Genomic DNA, 20,217 nt, shown 5'->3' with positions numbered 1-20,217 from the left:
GTCAGTGTTCATAATCCTCGACTTCCTCGTGATATTTGTGAGTGAAATGACAGCAGCGAGGTGACGCGTTGACATCCTTCCTGTGACGTCTGTAATGACACGTGTAGTCAAGATGGCGGCGGCGATGGTAAGTACCGACGCTAAAGTCTCTTCTGTTTGTTTATTTCATTAAAGGTTCAGTTTCGCACCGGCAGACGTGACCTGATTTAAAACATTCTGTCTAGTCCTTCTTACTGTAAGCGCGCCGTTTGATGTGATTAGCTATTTCTGCGCAGCGGATGCTGATTAAACAGCCGGCTAGCATAAACACTTAGCAGGCAGCTAATTATCGAGTGTTTGCTAAGAGCGAGGCCGAATTGAAGCCCCGTTCTAATTTATGTAGTATTTATATAATGCAGACAGCTCTTTTTACTTTAACGAAAGAGATTGTGCTTCATGGTAAGCCGCATCACATGGTCGAGTCTGTATCTGCTTTCGGTGTAATGCGTTTGCGCTGCTTGGCGTTTACTGCCACTCGAAATCAAAGCAAAGATGGTAACGATAAAGTCATCGAATCCCAGTTGTTGACTCGGTTCCCTTCATTGTATATTAATGTGTGTTGCTTGTGGTTATGGCCATTGGCAGTTGTGGACAGTTGAATAAAGTTCAGCGTTTGGATACCTTTTATGTCAGTTTGTATCAAATGAGTGATTATGGCAAGATAACCTAGACTGAGTGACAGGACCGCGATGCAGACATTGTTTTCTGTTTATTATACCGACACTTAACGAGAAACTAGTAAATTAAATGACCATCATGATATATAACTCCCATTGATATGGGGCGGCCTTAGTTTTTGAAAAGAAAATCAGTGATGCTGATTTTAAATCGGCACGCAATTAAATTTCACACTTTATGTATGTTGTAGATATTAATCCATGCATGCTTCACTGTGTAATTTATTTGACTTCGTCACATTTAATCAAATGTCATAACTGCAATATGTAAATATACAGACGTATACCTCTCCAGTTATTTAATCTGCTTTTTTTTGTTTTTACCTACACCACAATACAACTTTTGTCTAATTGCATCTGCAATTATTACATGTTTTCCGGGCGAGTTCTTCCATGTTTCGAGCCTGCACCGCTCGCATGCTCTGGTCTGGACTGTAATTGTAAAAATTAAATAGAAACATCAGAATCATCGATTTCGATGACGGTTGCCCGGATTGTTGATCTGTATTAATATTGTTTTCCTGTATGTGTAATTAAAGTTGTTTCACATTCACCTTGTTTTTCCTGTTGGCATAGTTTGTGGTTCTTTTATCACCCGGGCTGTGTAATAGAGGGCATTCTCTCTTTCAGCGGAGCTCAACGTTACCAGCAGCTGGCCGTTGTTCAGTATCCAGCAAAGAGAATGTATATTCGTATATGTTAAGCACTGACTGTTGCGTCGGGTGTGCCTTTCGGTTCTGCAGCAAAATTCTAGATGAGCAACTAAAGATATTTTGTGTGTGTTTCATTGCCTTTGTAGGAGATGTGGGCACTGTTACTGGTGTCCACGCTGCCTTTAGTAACACCCTTTTACGTACCAGGGGTTGCGCCCATGAATTTCCACCAGAACAGCCCAGTTGAAATAAAGGTGAGGCCTCACACTCTTTTTGAATTTGAGTTGCAAAAGAGGGATTTGAATTTTTACTCAGGCCTTGCAATTCATTTCACTTTACAAATGCTAAAAACACTCGACGCTCAACAGGTTCTAGGGTCGTTCATTTGTGTATTGACACGTTTTTCCAGTTTTATTGATCTAGGTACAAGCCACCGTGTTTGACGCTTTATCATTCATCAGATTCTTCCTCCACATAAGATATGGAAAGATTTATTTATTGTGATGTTTGTAATGTATGCCTCTTTTTAATTCGCCAGGCTGTAAAATTGACAAGCTCTAGAACACAGTTGCCCTATGAGTACTATTCACTTCCCTTCTGCAAGCCTTTAAACATCGTCTACAAAGCGGAGAACCTCGGTAAGCATCTGCCCTCACATGTTCAAGCGTAGATACGTTTAAAGCAAAAGCTAGCAGTGAGAAGGTTGATTCGTTACTGCGGCATGCTTTTCATTTTGATAATGATATGTGATTAGGTGAGGTGTTGCGAGGAGACCGTATCGTAAACACGCTGTACACTGTCCTCATGAACCTGGACAAGAAGTGTGAGGTGTTGTGTAAAAAGCCTGATGATCCCATCAAACTCAGCGTGGATGAGAGCAAGCTGCTTGCTGAGCGTATTCAAGAAGAGTATTACGTCCACCTGTGAGTCTCTCCTCTGCTGACAACACTTCATCCATTCAATAAGATGCATTCTTTCTGCTCCCGTTTCATGAATCAAGGTCAAGTCCTGATTTTTTTTATTATTATTATAAATTAAACGTCAAAAGGAACAGTTAAAATGCACAACATAATTTATTTCTGCAAGCTCTAATGAAAGTGGAAATCATTTTAGATAAGTTTGATTTACAAATATGCAGTGCAGTTCAAAAGTTTTTTAAGATTTTTAAATGTTTTTAAAAGAAGTTTCTTCTGTTCATAAAGGCTGTTAGTTTGATTTAAAATGTGAAATATTTTTTCTGCTATTTAATAAAGCGTTTTTCTAATTTAATATATATTTAAATGTAAATTATTATTCTGAAGCAAACTGAGTTTTCAGCGTCATTGCTTCCAGTGTTACATGATCCTTTAGAAGTCATACTAATATGCTCATTTATAATCAATGGTTTTTTTGAGACCTCTGATACAATATACATTTATTTTTTTTTTATAAGAAATTAATACTTTTATTCAGCAAGGATGTATTAAATGGATTAAGTAATTGTTAAAGACATATATTGTTAGATAAATTTATATATGTAATGCTTTATTAGACTTTTTATTCATGAATAAATAAGTATCACAGGTTCCCAAAAAATCAGAAAATTTGAATGATTTTTGAAGGATCATGTGACATTTAATACAGGAAAAAAACACACAATTAGGCTACATTTCAGTAATATTACTATAGAAAAGTTATATTAAATTATAATTTTGCAATATTAATTTATACTTTATATTTACGAAATCTTTTTTCGAAAACAGTATTGAATGATATGAATATTTTAATGCGGAATTGTTTATATAGTTTATACGACTCGCCAATATCTGTATAGTTTGAGGCTTGGATTAATATATTATGCATATGAACAGTATTGCAGATAACCTCCCTGTGGCCACACGGTTAGAGCTTTACCCAAACAAAGAGGAGGGAACGGAAGAGGAACAGAGGAAGGACACGCTGAAGGATATCCAGTTTGAGCATGGCTACAGGCTCGGCTTCACTGAAAACAACAAGGTCATCCTAAAGAGCATCTTTTTTTCAAAAGATTTTTTTAGTGATGGATGTTTCTTCTCACTTCTACTTTGGCATGATTGGTTGACGCATGCTGTTTTGCTCTGCCTTTGTAGTTCTATTTGCACAACCACCTGTCATTCATCCTGTACTACCACAAAGAAAAGGTGGAGGAGGATGTCGAACACAATTACAGAGTCGTACGTTTCGAGGTGATGCCAAAGAGTGTCAAATTGGAAGGTAAGTCACTAGTAATAAAGGACCGTACAGATGGTTAAAAAAACAAAAACATGATTTGCGTTTCAGAAAATGTTCATCACTGTTACGTGATCAATGGTGGTACACTTATGTGTTTTCCTTACATAATTATAGGAGAATACCTTATAGTTTAATAGCCCTAATGTGCTAAATTAAATATGAAATACCATAAAGCACTGTTCTGGGAAAAAGTGGTAGCTGCATGTAGTGTGTAATACATATGTAGAATACATTAATATTTATTTATTTTTAGAATTTACACACTAAACTGATGAAAAGTGGCAAATACATTTATAATGTAACAAAAGATTTTTATTTTGACTAAATGTTGTTCTTTTGAACCTTTGAATCCTGAAAATGCAGTGATCATGGTTTCCACTGAAATATTAAACAGCATAACGGTTTTCAACATTTAATTAGAAATGTTTCTTGAGCATCAAATCAGAAAATTAGAACATTACAATCAGAACAGATCACGTGACGCTAAAGAAAACGCTGCTTTGATATCACAAGAATTAATGTTTTGTAGAGAAAAAGTTTACTAGCGTTTTGTTTGTTCTTCCTTCACTCATGTGTTGTAGATATAAAAGCAGACGAGCGAAACACATGCACATTACCTGAAACGGTTGCCCCTGTCCCTCAGGAGATCGACCCGACTAAAGAGAACAGCATTCTCTTCACCTACTCTGTGCACTGGGAGGTGAGACACGCCAGGCTCCTTTAAGAATGCTCTTTGTGCTTTACGTGTTCTTGTTTGCCTCATAAGCATGACTCTGTTCTTCGCTGCAGGAGAGTGAAGTGAAATGGGCGTCTCGCTGGGACACGTACCTCACCATGAGCGACGTGCAGATCCACTGGTTCTCAATCGTTAACTCTGTAGTCGTGGTGTTCTTTCTGTCGGGTGAGGCTGATTTTCGCTCGCTTGTTTTCAATTGCATCGGTGTCGTGGCTTCTAAGCAAATCTATGTCTGCAGGCATCCTGAGTATGATCATCATAAGGACGCTGAGGAAGGACATCGCCAACTACAACAGAGAAGATGACATTGTAAGACGCTGCGTTCTGATTGGCTGCTTGCCTTTGTATTGTATCTCTTACATGATGATATCACAATGCTTTTTTGGCACTAATAGGAAGACACAATGGAGGAATCTGGTTGGAAGAATGTCCATGGTGACGTGTTCCGCCCACCTCAGTATCCCATGATTCTTAGCTCCTTGTTGGGATCTGGCATCCAGCTCTTCTGTATGATTCTCATTGTTATCTGTGAGTATTGTGCTGATTTTTATTTTTTAAAGTAGCATAATTAGCTAATGACTAGACCTGTACGGAATACATAATTGGACTAATTATGTAATACAATGCTACATATCCCTCGCTTGCTCACTTATTGAACCATTTCGATATATTAATCTTAAATACGATGAAACTGTTTTGTAGTTGTGGCTATGCTGGGGATGTTGTCTCCATCGAGTCGAGGAGCTCTGATGACAACAGCCTGCTTCCTTTTCATGTTCATGGGGTAAGTAATATGCACAATAAAATACAAACCATTTACTTCCAGGTGTTTTCAGAGTGGCCATATACTCAAACTCTGACCATTTGTCTTGGCCTGCAGTTTGTTTGGAGGATACTTTGCAGGAAGACTTTACCGCACTCTTAAAGGCCACAGATGGAAGAAAGGCGCTTTCTGTGTGAGTGTAAACTCTTGATGCATTTGTTGCATGTAAATAATGATTTCCTGGCTGAATGAATAAAGAAACATTGAAATTTCTGTGGATGTCATTCTAGACTGCAACTCTGTACCCAGCTGTTGTCTTTGGCATCTGTTTTGTTTTGAACTGTTTCATCTGGGGAGAACACTCTTCTGGTGCTGTAAGTATCTCTTCAGACTGATGCAGTTAGCTGTTCATGCAGAAATGCTTTATTAGGCTATTTAGATGTTGTTGTTGTTGTTGTTGTTGTTTTTTTTTTAAATAATGGTTCAGATTTAATAAGAAAACAAAATAGTTTGGTCGTTTTGACATATGCTACTGTTCAAAAAATTGAGATAATGTTTTTAAAAGAAATATAAAAATACAGAGTAATATTGTGAAATATTACTACAATTTAATATAACTTGTCTATTTTAATATATCTTTAAGATGAAATTTATTCCTGTGAAATCAAAGCATCAGTATTCCAGTCTTCAGTGTCAAATGATCATTTATAAATTATTTTAATGTTTATTTTTAAACCGTTGTGCTGACGTATATACATTCAAACTGTGTACTTTTTTCCAGGATTTTTTAAAAGTACGGCATTCAATTCATTTTTTTTTTTTTTTGTTCGGATCGTGTTAATGCATTTTTGCAAACCAATCAAATCTTGCTGATTTAGATGTTTTCACTGTTTTACTCCGTTAAGGAATCATTATACTTCTTTAAACACTCTTTTCAATCAATACTTCACGAGTCTATGATTCATTAGAAGAACAGCCATTTCAGAAATTAGTCAAGCTGTAAGCTCTTATCAAGCAGCTTCCTCTTTTTCCGCTTGAGTGTTCTCGCACACTGACGGCCATCTATCATTTGCACATATTTCAGGTTCCTTTCACTACAATGCTGGCTCTGTTGTGTATGTGGTTTGGTATTTCTATGCCTCTCGTGTATCTGGGCTACTATTTCGGTTTCCGGAAACAACCGTATGACAATCCAGTGCGTACCAATCAGATTCCCCGGCAGGTCCCTGAACAACGCTGGTACATGAACAAGTTTGTCGGGTATGTGACGCTCTTTGTGTAGTCTTAAATTAGCAGTTCATCACCTTCATCAGTGCATGCTTCTGATTTTTTTTTGTATCGATCTCTCCCTTTAGTATCCTGATGGCGGGAATCCTGCCGTTCGGTGCCATGTTTATCGAGCTCTTCTTCATCTTTAGTGCAAGTCGAATCGTTGTTTAAGCGTAGAGTGCGTACGATCTTGTAAATGTACTTGTATATTGAAGCTCACTGAGGCGTTTTATACTTTCTTATAGGCGATCTGGGAAAACCAGTTTTATTACCTGTTTGGCTTCCTCTTCCTTGTCTTCATCATTCTTGTGGTTTCCTGCTCTCAAATCAGCATTGTGATGGTGTACTTCCAGCTTTGTGCCGAGGTGGGTATACAGTCACGGTGCTGAAGGAAAGCGGCATTTAATATTTGCAGCAGAAAAAAATGTACCAGATGTTACATGTACATTATACACCATAGGCATAATGCTATTAAGGTTTACCTCCATAACTCAATATTTAGACTAGTGTGCTAAAATGCTGCTTTGTTTTTAAGTTTTCTTGTTTTACCTCTTGACCTCTATAATCTGTCACACTGTCCACACAAATGCACTCACTCTGGCAGAAGATAAACAGGCAAATACCTGTTAAGATAACAAAAGTAAAGGTCACTTGATTTGAATGAACAACGAGCATGTTAAACCATCTCTAAAATGGCGACAGTGTGCACTCAGTCTGGTAGAACTAGAACAGAGCTCACAGTGTCAGTGCATACTGATTAAACACCTGTCAATCATTGTGGCTCCTCCCCCTACAGGACTATCGGTGGTGGTGGAGGACATTTCTCGTGTCTGGAGGATCTGCCTTTTATGTCTTAGTCTACGCTGTTTTCTATTTTGTCAACAAGGTAACTATCTTTACCTCGGCTTGTTGGAGTTGAATAGACTTGTTTTATTTATTGAAGTGTCTTCCATTTAAAAAAAAAAAAAAAAAAAAAAAAAAAAAAAAAAGAGATAGTGTACATTATTTTAAACTGGTATTAATTGTAAATGGATTGAATTCCACTGTAAACACAGCATTTAGACTTTAAATTTAGTTTGCTCTTTCAGATACCTACAAGGACGCTAGATAATTTAATAGCAGTTGGTATCTCTGAATACTGAGATATTTAAACATAGCATTTTTTGTTTTTTATATATATATATATCTTAACATTAACAAAAAAACTTAAATGGAAATGGTTATTACAGTTTGTATGCATTCTTGGTGAGCATATACAAGATATATATGCTAGATAAATTTAAACAGAAAATGTTTACTTTATTGGGAGGAAAACAACAATTTTAAGCTGTATTACACTGTTGATTTTATTTTAATTTTTTTGGTTAAACCCTTTTTCGTCTATGAACCACATACAAATGTAGGTATCACCAAGGATGCGTTTATTTCAGTAAAATACAGTTGAAATCAGTAATATTGTGAAATACATATACAAGTTCATTCAACACATTATGTTACTGTTTAAAACTTAAGACTTTCTCATCAGAGCAACAAATCAAAGAGTTACTATGGAAACTGACACTAAGAAAAAGTGCAGCATGCTGTTTGTTTCTTTTGTTCAGTGGTGATTTACATGCTTGGTGCGTATCACCACCTAGTCTCAGCCTCAGACGTCACACCCACGAAACACTGACTAAACGTCAGATGCATGTGGCGCTCGTAAGTGGAAACGGTTCAGGGGTTTTGAAGTTTCGTGTGTGTCTTTTAATGTTCCGCCTTCAAACACAATTGCCGTGACGCCAAACTCCTTCATAAATGAACCAAGCTGTCGTGTCTACAACGGTGATGACGAGTGCTTATGAGCATCAACTACATGGGTTCTTGAAAGCATGTGAAATATTTAAATGACGCACCGCTCTGTTGTTATGATGACATGTCCACACCTCGAAACATGGCGCTTAAGGAAATGAACTGTCGATTGGTTGTTTGGCATGTCAGTCTTTGGCCAATGAAGGTTTTCATGGATCCCAGTTGGACAATGCTGTTGGATTGTTTACGCATGAGCTTTATAATTTTGTTGAATCTGCATAATTCATTCATTCAGATTTATCTGTTTTGAATTATTCAATATTTACGTAGTTCTTTATTTATTTTTTTCCCTTTTAGTTGGACATCGTGGAGTTCATTCCCTCTCTATTGTATTTTGGATACACAACCCTGATGGTTTTGTCTTTCTGGCTGCTAACGGGAACAATCGGCTTCTACGCCGCTTACGTGTTCATAAGGAAAATTTATGCTGCGGTCAAAATCGACTGAAGATTCTTTGTTTTCGTTTCCTTTTTTTCTGTTTTGTGAAGCAAGCACTGAGGTGTGAATTGCTGGCGTGAGGCGCAGCAGCGCCCCCCTATGAACTGGAGGAATGAACAGAGATGTGTTTTGTATACCGTTATCAAAACCTTTCTGTCCTGCTATCTCTGCCTCAGCAAAGATGTAAAGAAACAACATGAACAGTTCCATTTTTAATGTCTGTATATCTTTTTGCACACACAACATGGGCCAAAGTGTGTCGATTTGACTTTTTTTTTTTTTTTTTTTTTTTTTTCTTTGTTTGGGTGGGGATGTTGGATTTTTTTGGGCTGGGTCTCATGCTTTTGAAGACATTGAGGGTTAGTTGCATATACCATTTTACAAATTAACTTTGTGTCCTTTTAATATAACATTTGATTTCAACTTGTTCCTATGTCTTTGATTCAGAACTGAGTTCTTGAATGCCTGTCTTGTTGAGGGGTGTGTGTGTGTGTGTGTGTGTGTGTGTGTGTGTGTGTGTGTGTGTGTGTGTGTGTGTGTGTGAGAATGTGTGGTCACTCTGTGGTCATTATATGTTGGCATGGACTGAAATTATGGGATGTAAAGACATGATGAGGCAAGGACATTAAAAAAGTAGATTTCCTTCTGTTTCCTTGTGCTTGCTGGTCATTGGACCTAAAAGACTCTTATAACGATGCAGTATCGCTTTGTTTGTTTGTTTGTTCTTTGCCATCAAGAGAAAGTCCTGTTTTTCAGTATCACACACATTTGATATTTCACATTAGAGAAGCCATTTTTCTCTTAAAAAAACCTTTTCAGCCATGTATTGACTTCACTTGTTAACTATTGCTGTAGCCAAAACTAGATGCATCTTGGTGGATTTACCTCAAAATTCAAGGGTATCAACAGAAATGTGCGCAACGGCCAGCAGGTAGCGACATATTTGCTTACGTTCATGGTACTTTTTAGATTTTAACTTTAAAATGATTGCCATTTTTAGCTCTCTCAAAACACAAGCTACAACATTTGGATCCTAATTATTACTCCTGAGCCCTAAAAGGAAGCAGATGCAGGATTCAGTAGTTTAAAACACTATAGCAAAAAAAAAAAAAAAAAAATGTCTGCTTTTGGACCGCTCTGTATTTCCTGATGTTGTCTTTACAGGTGACTTTATGAATAAATGCAAGATCTACAGAATATATTTTCTACAGATGTACTTTATTCTGCCTGTTGCGTGTGTGTGTGTGTTTATGGTGTAAATACAGTACTTTATATTGTTGCATTTTAGGGATTTATTTGTGGAGCTGTTCGTCCAGTTATGTCTTTGTTTTAGGCAAAAGCATGTTATTTTTTTTATTTTTCTTTGAACTTTCCCTTCCTCTTTTAAGAATGTCCGTTTCTAATGTACAAAATAATAAAGGTGCCAACGTGTTGACATTTAAAAACACCGTCCAGGTTTTGTTGAGAACATCATTTGCTTCGTTTTTTTCTCCAATTCGGCCTCTTTGGGAGCGTTTTCTCAGAAGAGTAAGAAGTCTTGAGCCTCGGTTGTTCTTGGAATACAAGACAAGACTGTAAAACCTCAAATTCCTCCAGATTTAAGTCATTTTCACATGAGAAATGATGGCGCGTTATGTATTGTTGGTGGGCATTTTGGGCCCTAAAACAACTCTTTGAGATGTGAAAGTATAGGTTTGAGGTCCACTTTATAATTAAGCCTGGCTATAGCTCAGTTTTTTATTACTTGGAATTGTGCCGTTCTTGTCTTTTCATTTGTGCGCTGTGGTGTGGTTTCCTGTTCTGGCTGTATGGTATGTGAATGGTAGTTTTCAGCCATAACCAGCCCGTTTCTTCTCGCACCCTCTCCCACCGCTGCAGACAGGAAATCAGGCGCTTAAAAAAAGGACGCCAGAAATATGAAACCGTGGGTTCGTCTTTTAATCATTTTAACATAACACATAACAAGTCAAATGGTACAATGTACTGTACAATAAGTAAATAGGTTTGTTGTAATGTCATCTCTTTGGATCAACCAATATACAAATCTGTCAACTTTACAATGCAGCAACTGACCGCAGGTGAGCTGTGTAACAAAAAAAAGCGCACTGTTTATCTCCGTTATGCATTTCTTTTGTACAATTCGTCCTGTCAATCGTCTTCTCCATGTTTATATAAAATAGTGTAAGGATGAATATTCCATTTTTTTCTTTTCACCTTTTTTCCAGAAGTTGTGGTAATAAGCAAGTACTAAAAATAGAACGACTATATTGCTAAACAAGTTACATAAAAAGCTTGGAATGCAAGACTTACATTAAGCTAAAATATATCAAACTACAAGTGGATTTTGTCCTCTGCGGACGTACCCATTTTCACGCTATAAGCCGAAAGAGCATTTTATTGAATCATTTTTCCTTTTCTTAAAAGTCAGATTGTTTTGTTTGTTTGTTTGTTTTTACCCTAGCTTGGTTACCTCATTATTTCCCTTAATATTTTGTTAGTATTTGGGGAGTAAAGGACAAGTGCATTGCAACAAAAGAGGAAAAGATCAATCGGGGTAATCTGTGTTGCAGAATATTGCTGGTAAAAACACCTCCGATTACTAAAATCAGATGCTAAGCTCCAACTATCCTGGCAGTTATTATATAAAACTTCATTTGAACCAAAAGTGCTTTTCTGGGGGCAGAGAGCTGGGAACAATTTCACACCAGTTGAACCTGCCAGCTTGCTATTAAAAAAATGCTGATTGAAAACACCTCAGTTATAGCGTAACGTTTTTTTTTCTTTCGTTTGTGGCGATTATGATTTTATCAAGTATCAGAATTCAGACACAGAGAACGATTCTGGGCGCGTTATTTTAAGATGAAATGAATTCCTCAAATGTATGACAAGACAGCGTGGGGAAGGGCCAAAGCTGTTAATATTAGTGAAAACCTATCTAAAATACTGTTACTCTTTTGGGAAAGGAGAAAAACAACAATTACATAAAGATGAATAAACTCTACACATCAAACTAATGGCACATACAAAATCAAATACAAAATTAAAAACATACAAACATACAAGGCTGAAAAATACTCTTTTTAAAGGTTTAAAAGTGCTAGAATTCAGATCAGCTCACAGAAAACCTGGGGAGGACAAACTCAGAAATTGCCAAAAGCCTTTTATTCTTCTTTTTACCATCTTCCTATTTCTTAGAAATAAATTATAGGTTTTGATAGCTTTAAGCCAAAATACGATAATATTTTCAATTCCATTTTTTTAAATCACGTCAAATTCATTTTAAATGATCTTAATATTTTTAATTATATATATATATATATATATATATATATATATATATATATATATATATATATATATATATATATATATATATATATATATATATATATATATATATATATATATATATATATATATAGTGATAAGCCCACTGACAGAGCAGGATGTAGACAAACGCCCTCTTTTCAAACAATTATTTCTAACGAAAAACACTCTTACAGTATAAGCAACACTAACCCGATTATTCTTTAGTTAGCAATTGTGCAAAAAGAAGTTTATTCTCCCCAGGTTTTTGGTATGAAAAAAAAAAAAAAAAAAATAAATGAGGTGATGCGTTGTGTTGTTTTGAGGTCCTGTTTCAACAAACAGAAAATAATATAATGACAAAACGACTAGGCAATATCCCAATCAAATGTCCCATGCTTTGAATGTCAAAGACCAGGCTGGTGACTTCTTTGTGTCTCTTTTCAGACCTTTTTCATAAAATGTTCATTCGAATCAAAGCAGCTGAAGAACAGAAAAAAAAAACGGACAAACAGTTCACGTGTACTGTGCATGTTTTCTGCTAAAAGATCATTTGCAGTTTAAAATGTTTCCAGAGTGGTCTATGGTTGCTGGCAACCACAGCACAAAGAGCAGCATTATATTGTTTTGTCTTAAGTTTTGCGATGTGGCCTTTTACCTTTCTATGGTCTTTTCTGCTTGTGAGATATTCACATTCACTATAAACACAGATGTGGACGCAGAATAGAGGGATGAGGTGAAGGGAGAGAGATACATACATCTGTTTGTATGAGGCACTGCTTTCACTGCTGGTACGTCGATCGTCATCTGGTTCTTTGCACACGACTCTTCCTCACATGGCCATTGGTAATGAATGATTATTTGGTAAGAACTTGTGCAGTCCACTTGCTGGGAAATGGCAACTTGTAAGAGATTGTATGACAAAACCCCTCGAAATGCGTAATATTAAACTGAACCTACAGCAACTGGAATTGCGGTTTCAGACGTTTCAGTGCGACGGCGTATGATCGTGGAGTTTAAAAACTGTACATCCAAACACACAAATAGACAGCATGAGTCAGGTCTGATCGAATACTGAGAACAAAAAAAAAAAAACGCAAACTGAAACCTGGATCACATTATGGGCATCTAGCTCATGCTCTAAAGATTAAAGACTAGTCCATTCTACTGGATTATGCCACTATTAGTCTAGTATATGCAGGAAAAATCCCATCTTATTCATCTCTTTTGACTCACATGGAAAAAACAAGGAACGGGAAAGCTATAGGGAAAAGCTAATACTTCATCCATTTTGTTCAATAAGATGCAAGATACATAATTCTGTAAACCTGCTAGACATTTTTTTAAAATCCATCAGCAATTTTTTAATACAGCTATCTAAATTACAAAATGTACTGAAAAAGAAGAAATTATAATATATTTATATATATATATATATTTTGATGTGGTACTTCGTACACTGCAAAAAAAATATTCTTGTTTTTGTTTTGTCTTTTTTCCATTCACATATACCAGGGTTATCATTACAATGTATCTCTCTAAAATATAAACCTGCCTAAAATACTTTTTTTTTTTTTTTTTTTTTATTCTTAAAATACATATATTTATATCATGATCTGGTGGGATATTGTTGCCACGGAGACGTAAAATTAGTGCTGGAAGGAGGAAAACCGGATTGCTGTGGAGAATTCAAAGGTACTTGGGTTGTTGAACTTTGTGTGTGTGTGTGTGTGTGTGTGTGTGTGTGTGTGTGTGTGAGTCTAATGGCAGTCTCTTTTCAGGAAGCGTGAAGGTAGAGTGGGGAAAGGGAGGGGATTTCAGTGGGTCACCTTGGCAACCCAAAGGGGTCAAGTGCCTTCTGCTGTAAACAAAGTGCTTCATTTGAGAAAAATTGTAAACCTGTAAGATAACGTAGAATTTCTTTTGCTTTTGTTCTGTCAGTGATCACATTGTACCAAATGAACAAATTGTGCAGTTTTTTTTTTACCCTCTTTGCCTTTCTAGTTTCAGTTCCTCTGCTTCTCTTAAAGAAAAACTAATTACTGATCATTCCAACAAGTCTAAATTTGTATCATCAATAAAAAAGCTGGAGGAACACATTTTAGATGACAATTTCATCTAAATCAGGTACACAGTATTTGTTTTTAAACTGCTTTTTGAAATTCATATGTGAATCTGTAATAATAACTTGATTAAATCTAAATTTGAAATAACCTATTTCACTCCTTCGTTCCTTCACTAATTCTTTCACTCCTGGCCATGAAGACGGTTTTAGTTTAAGGGCAACCAGCTATTACCTGACTTATAAGCTTAATAGAATAGAGACAATATAATAAAGTCAGGCCTCACATTTGGAAAAGAAAACGAAATTCATATATCACTTCAAACTAATCTTTCAGAGTCTCAAAGACAGATTATCTTTTCTACATTAATCTTTTCCTTTTTCTACTCATATTATTAAAGTATGCAGTACCATGCCTTACGGCCTACTGATGCTGCTGTCTAACTACAAAATTGTAGGAGAGGGGATGGTGGGAGAGGTTCAAAAGGGTATTTAAAAAAAATCATAGCTAATATTCAGACAGCCTAAATAAAAGCTCCATGATATTTCATATGCTTGTTTTCCTCCAGGCTCATTAAAAAGCTGTTGTGCGCTTTTGTTAAGGCTTCTATGTGTTCAAGTGTTCTACCTCCCCACCCCTAGGGGAAGCACTGACGCTCCTCTGCCCTGAGCCTCTGTAGCAGGTCAGGTCGGGGTGGGGACCTCATTGAAAGGCCTGGTGAAAGCGAGGCAGAGTGGTCGTACTGAGGCTAGAGCTGAACACTGGTGGGAGTGGGTGCAGAGACCCGAGACCGAGACCCCCACCGGAGCCTGGTTGCTCCTGAGGTTGAGGTTGCAAAGAGGTAAGAGGCACTGCAGCTGGGGCTGTGGCAGCATGTGGTTCAGCAGCATGTGAAGATGCTGACGACGACGAGGAAGAAGAGGAAGAAACGGTGGAGGATGTGGAGTAACCCATGACCAGTCCTCCTGAACTCATGGGGGCACTGTAGGGTGGCAGATTGAGTGGAAGAAAGCCCAGCAGATGAGAAAAGTCCATGTTAGCAGCACACAAAGACTCAGCAATGACGGCGGGGCTCTTGGACATGAGGGGGTTCCCGCAAAGGTCATCCGACAGTCCTGCCGGAGGTTCCATACCCTCCTTATTGGGCGAAGCTGCTGAGTGGGGATCGGCTGAGGGCGGTGGAGGAACTGGGAGTCCACTCTGTAGATCCATCAGGAAACTCTCCATCTCCACCTTCAGGGGCTTCTCCAGCAGGTATGAGGTAGATCCGAGCTGGTACTTGGGCGGTGGCTGAGGGTGCTGCTGTTGCTGGCTTTGCAGGGGAGGCTGCTGCTGGTGTGGAGGTGGGGAGTGGTGATGATGGTGAGGGTGGTGGTGATGATGATGATGTGGGTGATGGTGGTGCAGTGATGACGGGGCCTCCATATGGCAACCCATCCCCATGGCAGTGGATAAAGACCCTGGAACCAGTGAGTGATGGTGGCCCACACCAGGACTGGACATGGCCTGGAGGTGATGAGGGTTGTACATGCCCATGGGAAAAGGGGTGGCACCGTGGAAAGGCTTTGCCATCATCGAGTCCTTGGTAGGTCCCATGCTACACATCATAGGACTTATTTCTTCTTTCACAGCACAAGGTGGAGAACCAGACCCAAGTAAACCCAGCATATCAGGAGACTCTGTCTTGATCTTCAGCAACTCCTGCGAGTGGCTCTTCTTGACATGCCGTGTCAGATGGTCCTTCCGCCCAAAACGCTGGGCACAGTACTGGCACAGGAAGTCTTTGCGCCCCGTGTGAACCACCATGTGTCGGCGAACATCCTTTCGTGTGTAAAAGCGACGATCGCAGTGGTCACAGGGATGCTTCTTCTCCTTGGCACCACCTGAAGACTTGCCTGAGTGGCTCTTGAGGTGCTCCAAGAGTGCAGGCGTGCTCTCGTAGCTTTGCAAGCACACCTTACAGGTAAGATCACCGGCTGTGGCTGAGTGCATGGCCATGTGGCGCTTGTAACCCAGCTTCGTGTTATAGTGTTTGCCACACTCCTCGCACTTAAAGGCCTCTTTGTTGGGGTCGTGAGTCTGCAGATGGTTTTTCAGGTGATCTTTGCGGTGAAACATCTTTTCACAGAATGAGCACTGATGAGTCTTCTGTGGGGAGTGTGTGGCCATATGCCTACAAAGGAGACAAAGACAGTCTTTAGCTAAAGGCTAACAGAGAAAGGTACATTGAAAAAATCTGTTAAACAAATTATTAATTGTATGCATCAAATTCGGGCCAGAGCGCAGGGGGGTGTTCTAAAGCATCTAAATAGTATCTACCCCTGCCCTTGGATGACCACCTTCTGGCATAATTTAGCTCAAACCTGCTTTAGCAAACCACCTGTTTGGAAGTTTCCAAAAAATTTTAAGACCGTAATTACCTGGTTAAAAAAAAAAATTAAGGTCAGAGTTAAACTATGCAAGAAACTGGCCAACTTGGACAACCCTGCTCTAAAGTATAAGCTACTGTATCAGTGGTGTTCAATCCTGCACCTGGAGGACAGATGTCTCTGACACACCTGGAAGTTTCAATGTGCCTTTATCTGTTATTCCTCAAGACTTTGATTAGCTCATTCAGATGTGTTTAACTAGGGCTTCAGCTAAACTTTGCAGGACAGTGGGCCTTCAGGAACAGGACTGGACTACACTCCTTTATACCGGTGGTTCTCAATTCCAGTCCTCACGTCCTCATGCTCTGCACTATCCTTTTAACACAATAAACAACAAAAATGAAAGCAATGAGAGAATCCGGGGCAGAATTTATGAAAATCTTCTTGAGATATAAATTAAGAAATTTCTTAAGATAAATTCAAAGCAGTTCATAAGAATTTTTCAAATTTGTTCTTAAAAAAACAACAACAAATTCATTACGGCTACATTTAAAGTAGCAGCCACATCCCGGTGAAGCGTTTAAATGTAATCGCCTCTAAGAGGTCTTTCTGGCTCTCTCTCCCTGTTGACAACCCATAGTATTTCCATCTGGAACACAAACATCTAATAAGGCAACTATGCTAGTTTATATATGTATAATATTGCAGTAGTTACACAAGTTTTATTATTTTGTAAATGTTAAATATGTGGAAAAATACCATTTTCATTAAAACCCTCACCCTTTATGAAAATACGACTAGCTGTCTTAACTTTGATTTTAATTAAGATTCTAATCAAGAATTTTAATTCTTCTTAGGTTTTGTCTTAAGAAGTTTTATGAAAAAAGATAAGAATATTCATAAGAATGTTTGAGAATACAAAATAGTCTTAACCTTTTTCTTAAGTTAAATAAGAAGAAAAAAAAAAATGGCAGTTAAGAAGAAATTTCTTCTTAAGAACATTTGCGAATCCGGCCCCTGGTTCTTGGGTATGAGTGAAGAAATACACCTGAAAAGATGTCACTGTTAAAGATGAAACCCCAGAGCACTCCCATCTATGATTATTTAATTGCAATGGACCGATGGCAATTCAAAGCCATTTAACAGCCAGTGGAAATTTTTCAATGACTAATTGCTTCGAACCACTGAGACAAATGATGTTTCGGGCAGATTTAATTTAAGACATCCCAATAATTCATTTTTCCATTACGCAAAGTATACTTTGGCCTTTACATGCAAGTAGCACCTACCTAAAGAGCTTATATTTGGAGCTGAAAGCCTTAGGGCAGTGGGGCTGGGAACAGTGGAAGGGTTTCTCTCCTGTGTGACAGAACGCGTGAAGCCGGAGCTTGTCCTGTGAGCTGAAGAGGGCACCGCACACCAAACACTTGTTCCCACTGCCTCTCCCTTCCCTCTCCCTCTCTTTCTCGTTCTCTATCTCTCTTTCCGTCCTCCCTGCAGCGGGACCTCCAAACACTTTGGTGGCGCCTCGTCGTTCCTCGTCCTCCAGCGTCAGTGTGGCAATATGATGTGAGGCATCGGCGGCAGCTGCTGCCATGGCAGCCCTAGGGTGCCGTTGCCATTGAAACTCGGCCGTGGCTGCCTTGCTTTCCAGGCTCTAGTTCGATATTGCGACGACGTTCAAGGGGATGCAGGCTCCAAAATTGTCTGCTATCTGTACAACATATATTAAAATACAAACAAAAAAAGAAAAATAATAAAAACCAGTAAATGCTTTGTTCATCTTCAGAACACAATTTAAGATATTTTGGATGAAAACCGAGAGGCTTGTCACAGTCCCATTGACTGCCAAGTAATGAACGCTGTCAAGGTCCAGAAAAGTATAGAAGACATATTGAATATTTTGATGATGTCTTTCATACTTTGCCGCACCTGGTAATTTTTTGCAAGTTAGTGGATCAGTGACAAGCCTTCCGGTTTTCCTCCAAAATCTTAAATTGTGTAAAGGCATTTACGGCTTTGGAGCATCATGGGTGTAAGTGATTAATGACAAGTAATCCTTAAAGTGCTTTTTCTGTCTTTTTGGTTTACCTTCACGCTCTCATCCAGTCCCACCTGCCATGACTGGGGCCGAGTGGGTGACAATACTGCTCATCATTATCTTCACCCTTTCAGAAAAACAGCATAAAAACATACATCAACGATTAGTTTTAAATCGAATAAAAAGCTAACAAGATCTAGCTTTAAACAACGCTTTCAACAGCAATGATTAAACATTTAATCAATTTGTACATTTGACCATTATTTGCATTTAGAATAAGCAATATTTGTACATTAGAACTATGTAAATAAATCAATCTATAAGTAAATTTGAATAAATACTCCATGTTAATGGTTGATCAACAGACATTTCCAACAATAAAAGCGTTATTTATCTGACATGGATTCCTATGAATAGGAGGTAAAAATATGCAACTGCATGTGGACATACTGTAACTGTTCTAACACATGTTCACTTTAGTAGTGCTAGCGCTAGCTAGAGGGCAGTAATGTTCAGAACTGCTAATAAACTCAGTAGGCAATTCTTCTCTTGCTATACCTCATCAACAATTGAGGTGCACAAAGTAAGCTTTGTGCTTCCATGCATGTTCTGTCATGCATGTGTGTACATGTACTCCAGCGTTATGAAACCGTGTAAGGCTCCTGTAATCCTAAAGCTAACAGATACAAAGCTACCTCTAGGCTTGACAAATAAATTAGAACTTAAACAGCACAACCTGTTACACTTCATTAACCCCATGGCACAAGTATTACATTATATTACTCTTTAGCAATTTTATTCATATCACGTATTGGTCAATATATGCAAAACAACCGGTGTTCAAAAAAAGTTCATTAAGCATAGTGTTTTTAAGACCATAACTATTATATATAATGACTATTTTTTACTCTTAAAAATAAATATCACAACATGGCACAAGGTGATAAAACGGTTTAAAGCTGTCTATAGACATTACAGGTTTTATAAATAACCTGAGATTGTTGTGTTGGTCTGTATGGGAACATCAGTATGATCATATGATAGTTATGCACTTTTAAGAAGACACGTTTCATTAAAAATTATTAATTGCAAAGACTCTACATACGAGAAATCTCCATAAAAAAAAAAAAACTAAATCAAAAAATAAAATCAAGGCTTCTTTTATACCTTGTATTAACATTAGTCTGTGTGAAATCAACATGCAGTTTCCAGTAATGTAATGTAAAGTCTAGAGGACAATGTTTTGTACACAAGCTCCACACACCAGCCTTCTCAAGCTACTGGCATATTAATACCTCTATGGGGTTTTATTCATGCTTCCTTTGCTTTAGCAGTGATTGATCTTTACTGCATGTTACATCAGTATTAAGTACTGAGCATTTACCATTCGTATCACTGATGAATGCATCGCTCTATTAATTATCAGCACGTGGTATGATATAAAGTATTGTTGCTTTCTTGATCTCTCGTGTACGACAACCTCTAGTCAACGACCATTTCAGTCAGAGTTCAAAATCCACCTGCTGACTACACAGTCGGTAACGTGGCATAAAACAACACACAGTCACGTGAGCCTAAAACCTAAACATTTTCAAACACCCAGGTTACTCCCGTCATACAATGGACTTCATAACCAAACAATCAACTACAGAGTGTTTCTTTGTTTTAGCTAAAACGATTAATACTTTTATTTAGCAAGTATGCACAAAACGCTCGTCGCAAAATACACATTTCAAATAAATGCTGCTCATTTGACGCAAGAAAA

The 20,217-nt window shown here is 38.0% G+C and overlaps 2 protein-coding genes across 4 annotated transcripts in view; one reads left to right on the top strand and one right to left on the bottom strand.

Moving 5' to 3' along the window:
* Positions 1-18: 18 nt before the first annotated feature.
* On the top strand, positions 19-9,870 carry tm9sf4 (transmembrane 9 superfamily protein member 4). Of its 2 annotated transcripts, XM_043224018.1 has the most exons (18): positions 19-127; positions 1,516-1,623; positions 1,908-2,007; positions 2,124-2,292; positions 3,220-3,364; positions 3,478-3,601; positions 4,201-4,319; positions 4,409-4,520; positions 4,594-4,664; positions 4,751-4,883; positions 5,058-5,139; positions 5,236-5,311; positions 5,409-5,492; positions 6,203-6,378; positions 6,474-6,537; positions 6,633-6,752; positions 7,184-7,273; positions 8,533-9,870. In XM_043224018.1, exons 1-18 carry the CDS (start codon positions 95-97, stop codon positions 8,680-8,682), a joined length of 1,956 nt encoding a protein of 651 aa, XP_043079953.1. In that variant the 5' UTR covers positions 19-94; the 3' UTR covers positions 8,683-9,870. The 2 variants fall into 2 exon arrangements, with proteins under 2 accessions (XP_043079953.1, XP_043079954.1); XM_043224019.1 differs by lacking the exons at positions 6,203-6,378; positions 6,474-6,537.
* A 2,211-nt stretch (positions 9,871-12,081) lies between these two features.
* Positions 12,082-20,217, bottom strand: part of plagl2 (pleiomorphic adenoma gene-like 2) — a 35,746-nt gene continuing 27,610 nt past the window's right edge. Inside the window, exons 2-4 of one of the 2 annotated variants that reach the window (XM_043225458.1) lie at positions 18,503-18,579; positions 17,701-18,125; positions 12,082-16,215 (exon numbers count right to left, since the gene is read on the bottom strand). In XM_043225458.1, coding sequence (XP_043081393.1) covers positions 14,745-16,215; positions 17,701-18,008 — 1,779 coding nt within the window. In that variant the 5' untranslated portion in view covers positions 18,009-18,125; positions 18,503-18,579 and the 3' untranslated portion in view covers positions 12,082-14,744. Of the gene's footprint in view, positions 16,216-16,600; positions 16,787-17,700; positions 18,126-18,502; positions 18,580-20,217 lie in introns of those variants that run through there. The other variant, XM_043225459.1, reaches the window with a different exon arrangement.

This window comes from Puntigrus tetrazona, chromosome 23, assembly GCF_018831695.1.
Source record: "Puntigrus tetrazona isolate hp1 chromosome 23, ASM1883169v1, whole genome shotgun sequence".
Taxonomy (NCBI): Eukaryota; Metazoa; Chordata; class Actinopteri; order Cypriniformes; family Cyprinidae; genus Puntigrus; species Puntigrus tetrazona.
This window is presented reverse-complemented; position numbering and strand designations above follow the sequence as displayed.

What these genes read in the sequence shown, in the direction of transcription:
- tm9sf4 (XM_043224018.1), top strand. Translation starts at nt 95, where the DNA reads ATGACACGTGTAGTCAAGATGGCGGCGGCGATG. An exon ending in GAAGAGTATTACGTCCACCT is followed by an intron (nt 2,293 to 3,219) that starts GTGAGTCTCTCC and finishes GCATATGAACAG; the next exon opens with TATTGCAGATAACCTCCCTG. An exon ending in CGTGGTGTTCTTTCTGTCGG is followed by an intron (nt 4,521 to 4,593) that starts GTGAGGCTGATT and finishes CTATGTCTGCAG; the next exon opens with GCATCCTGAGTATGATCATC.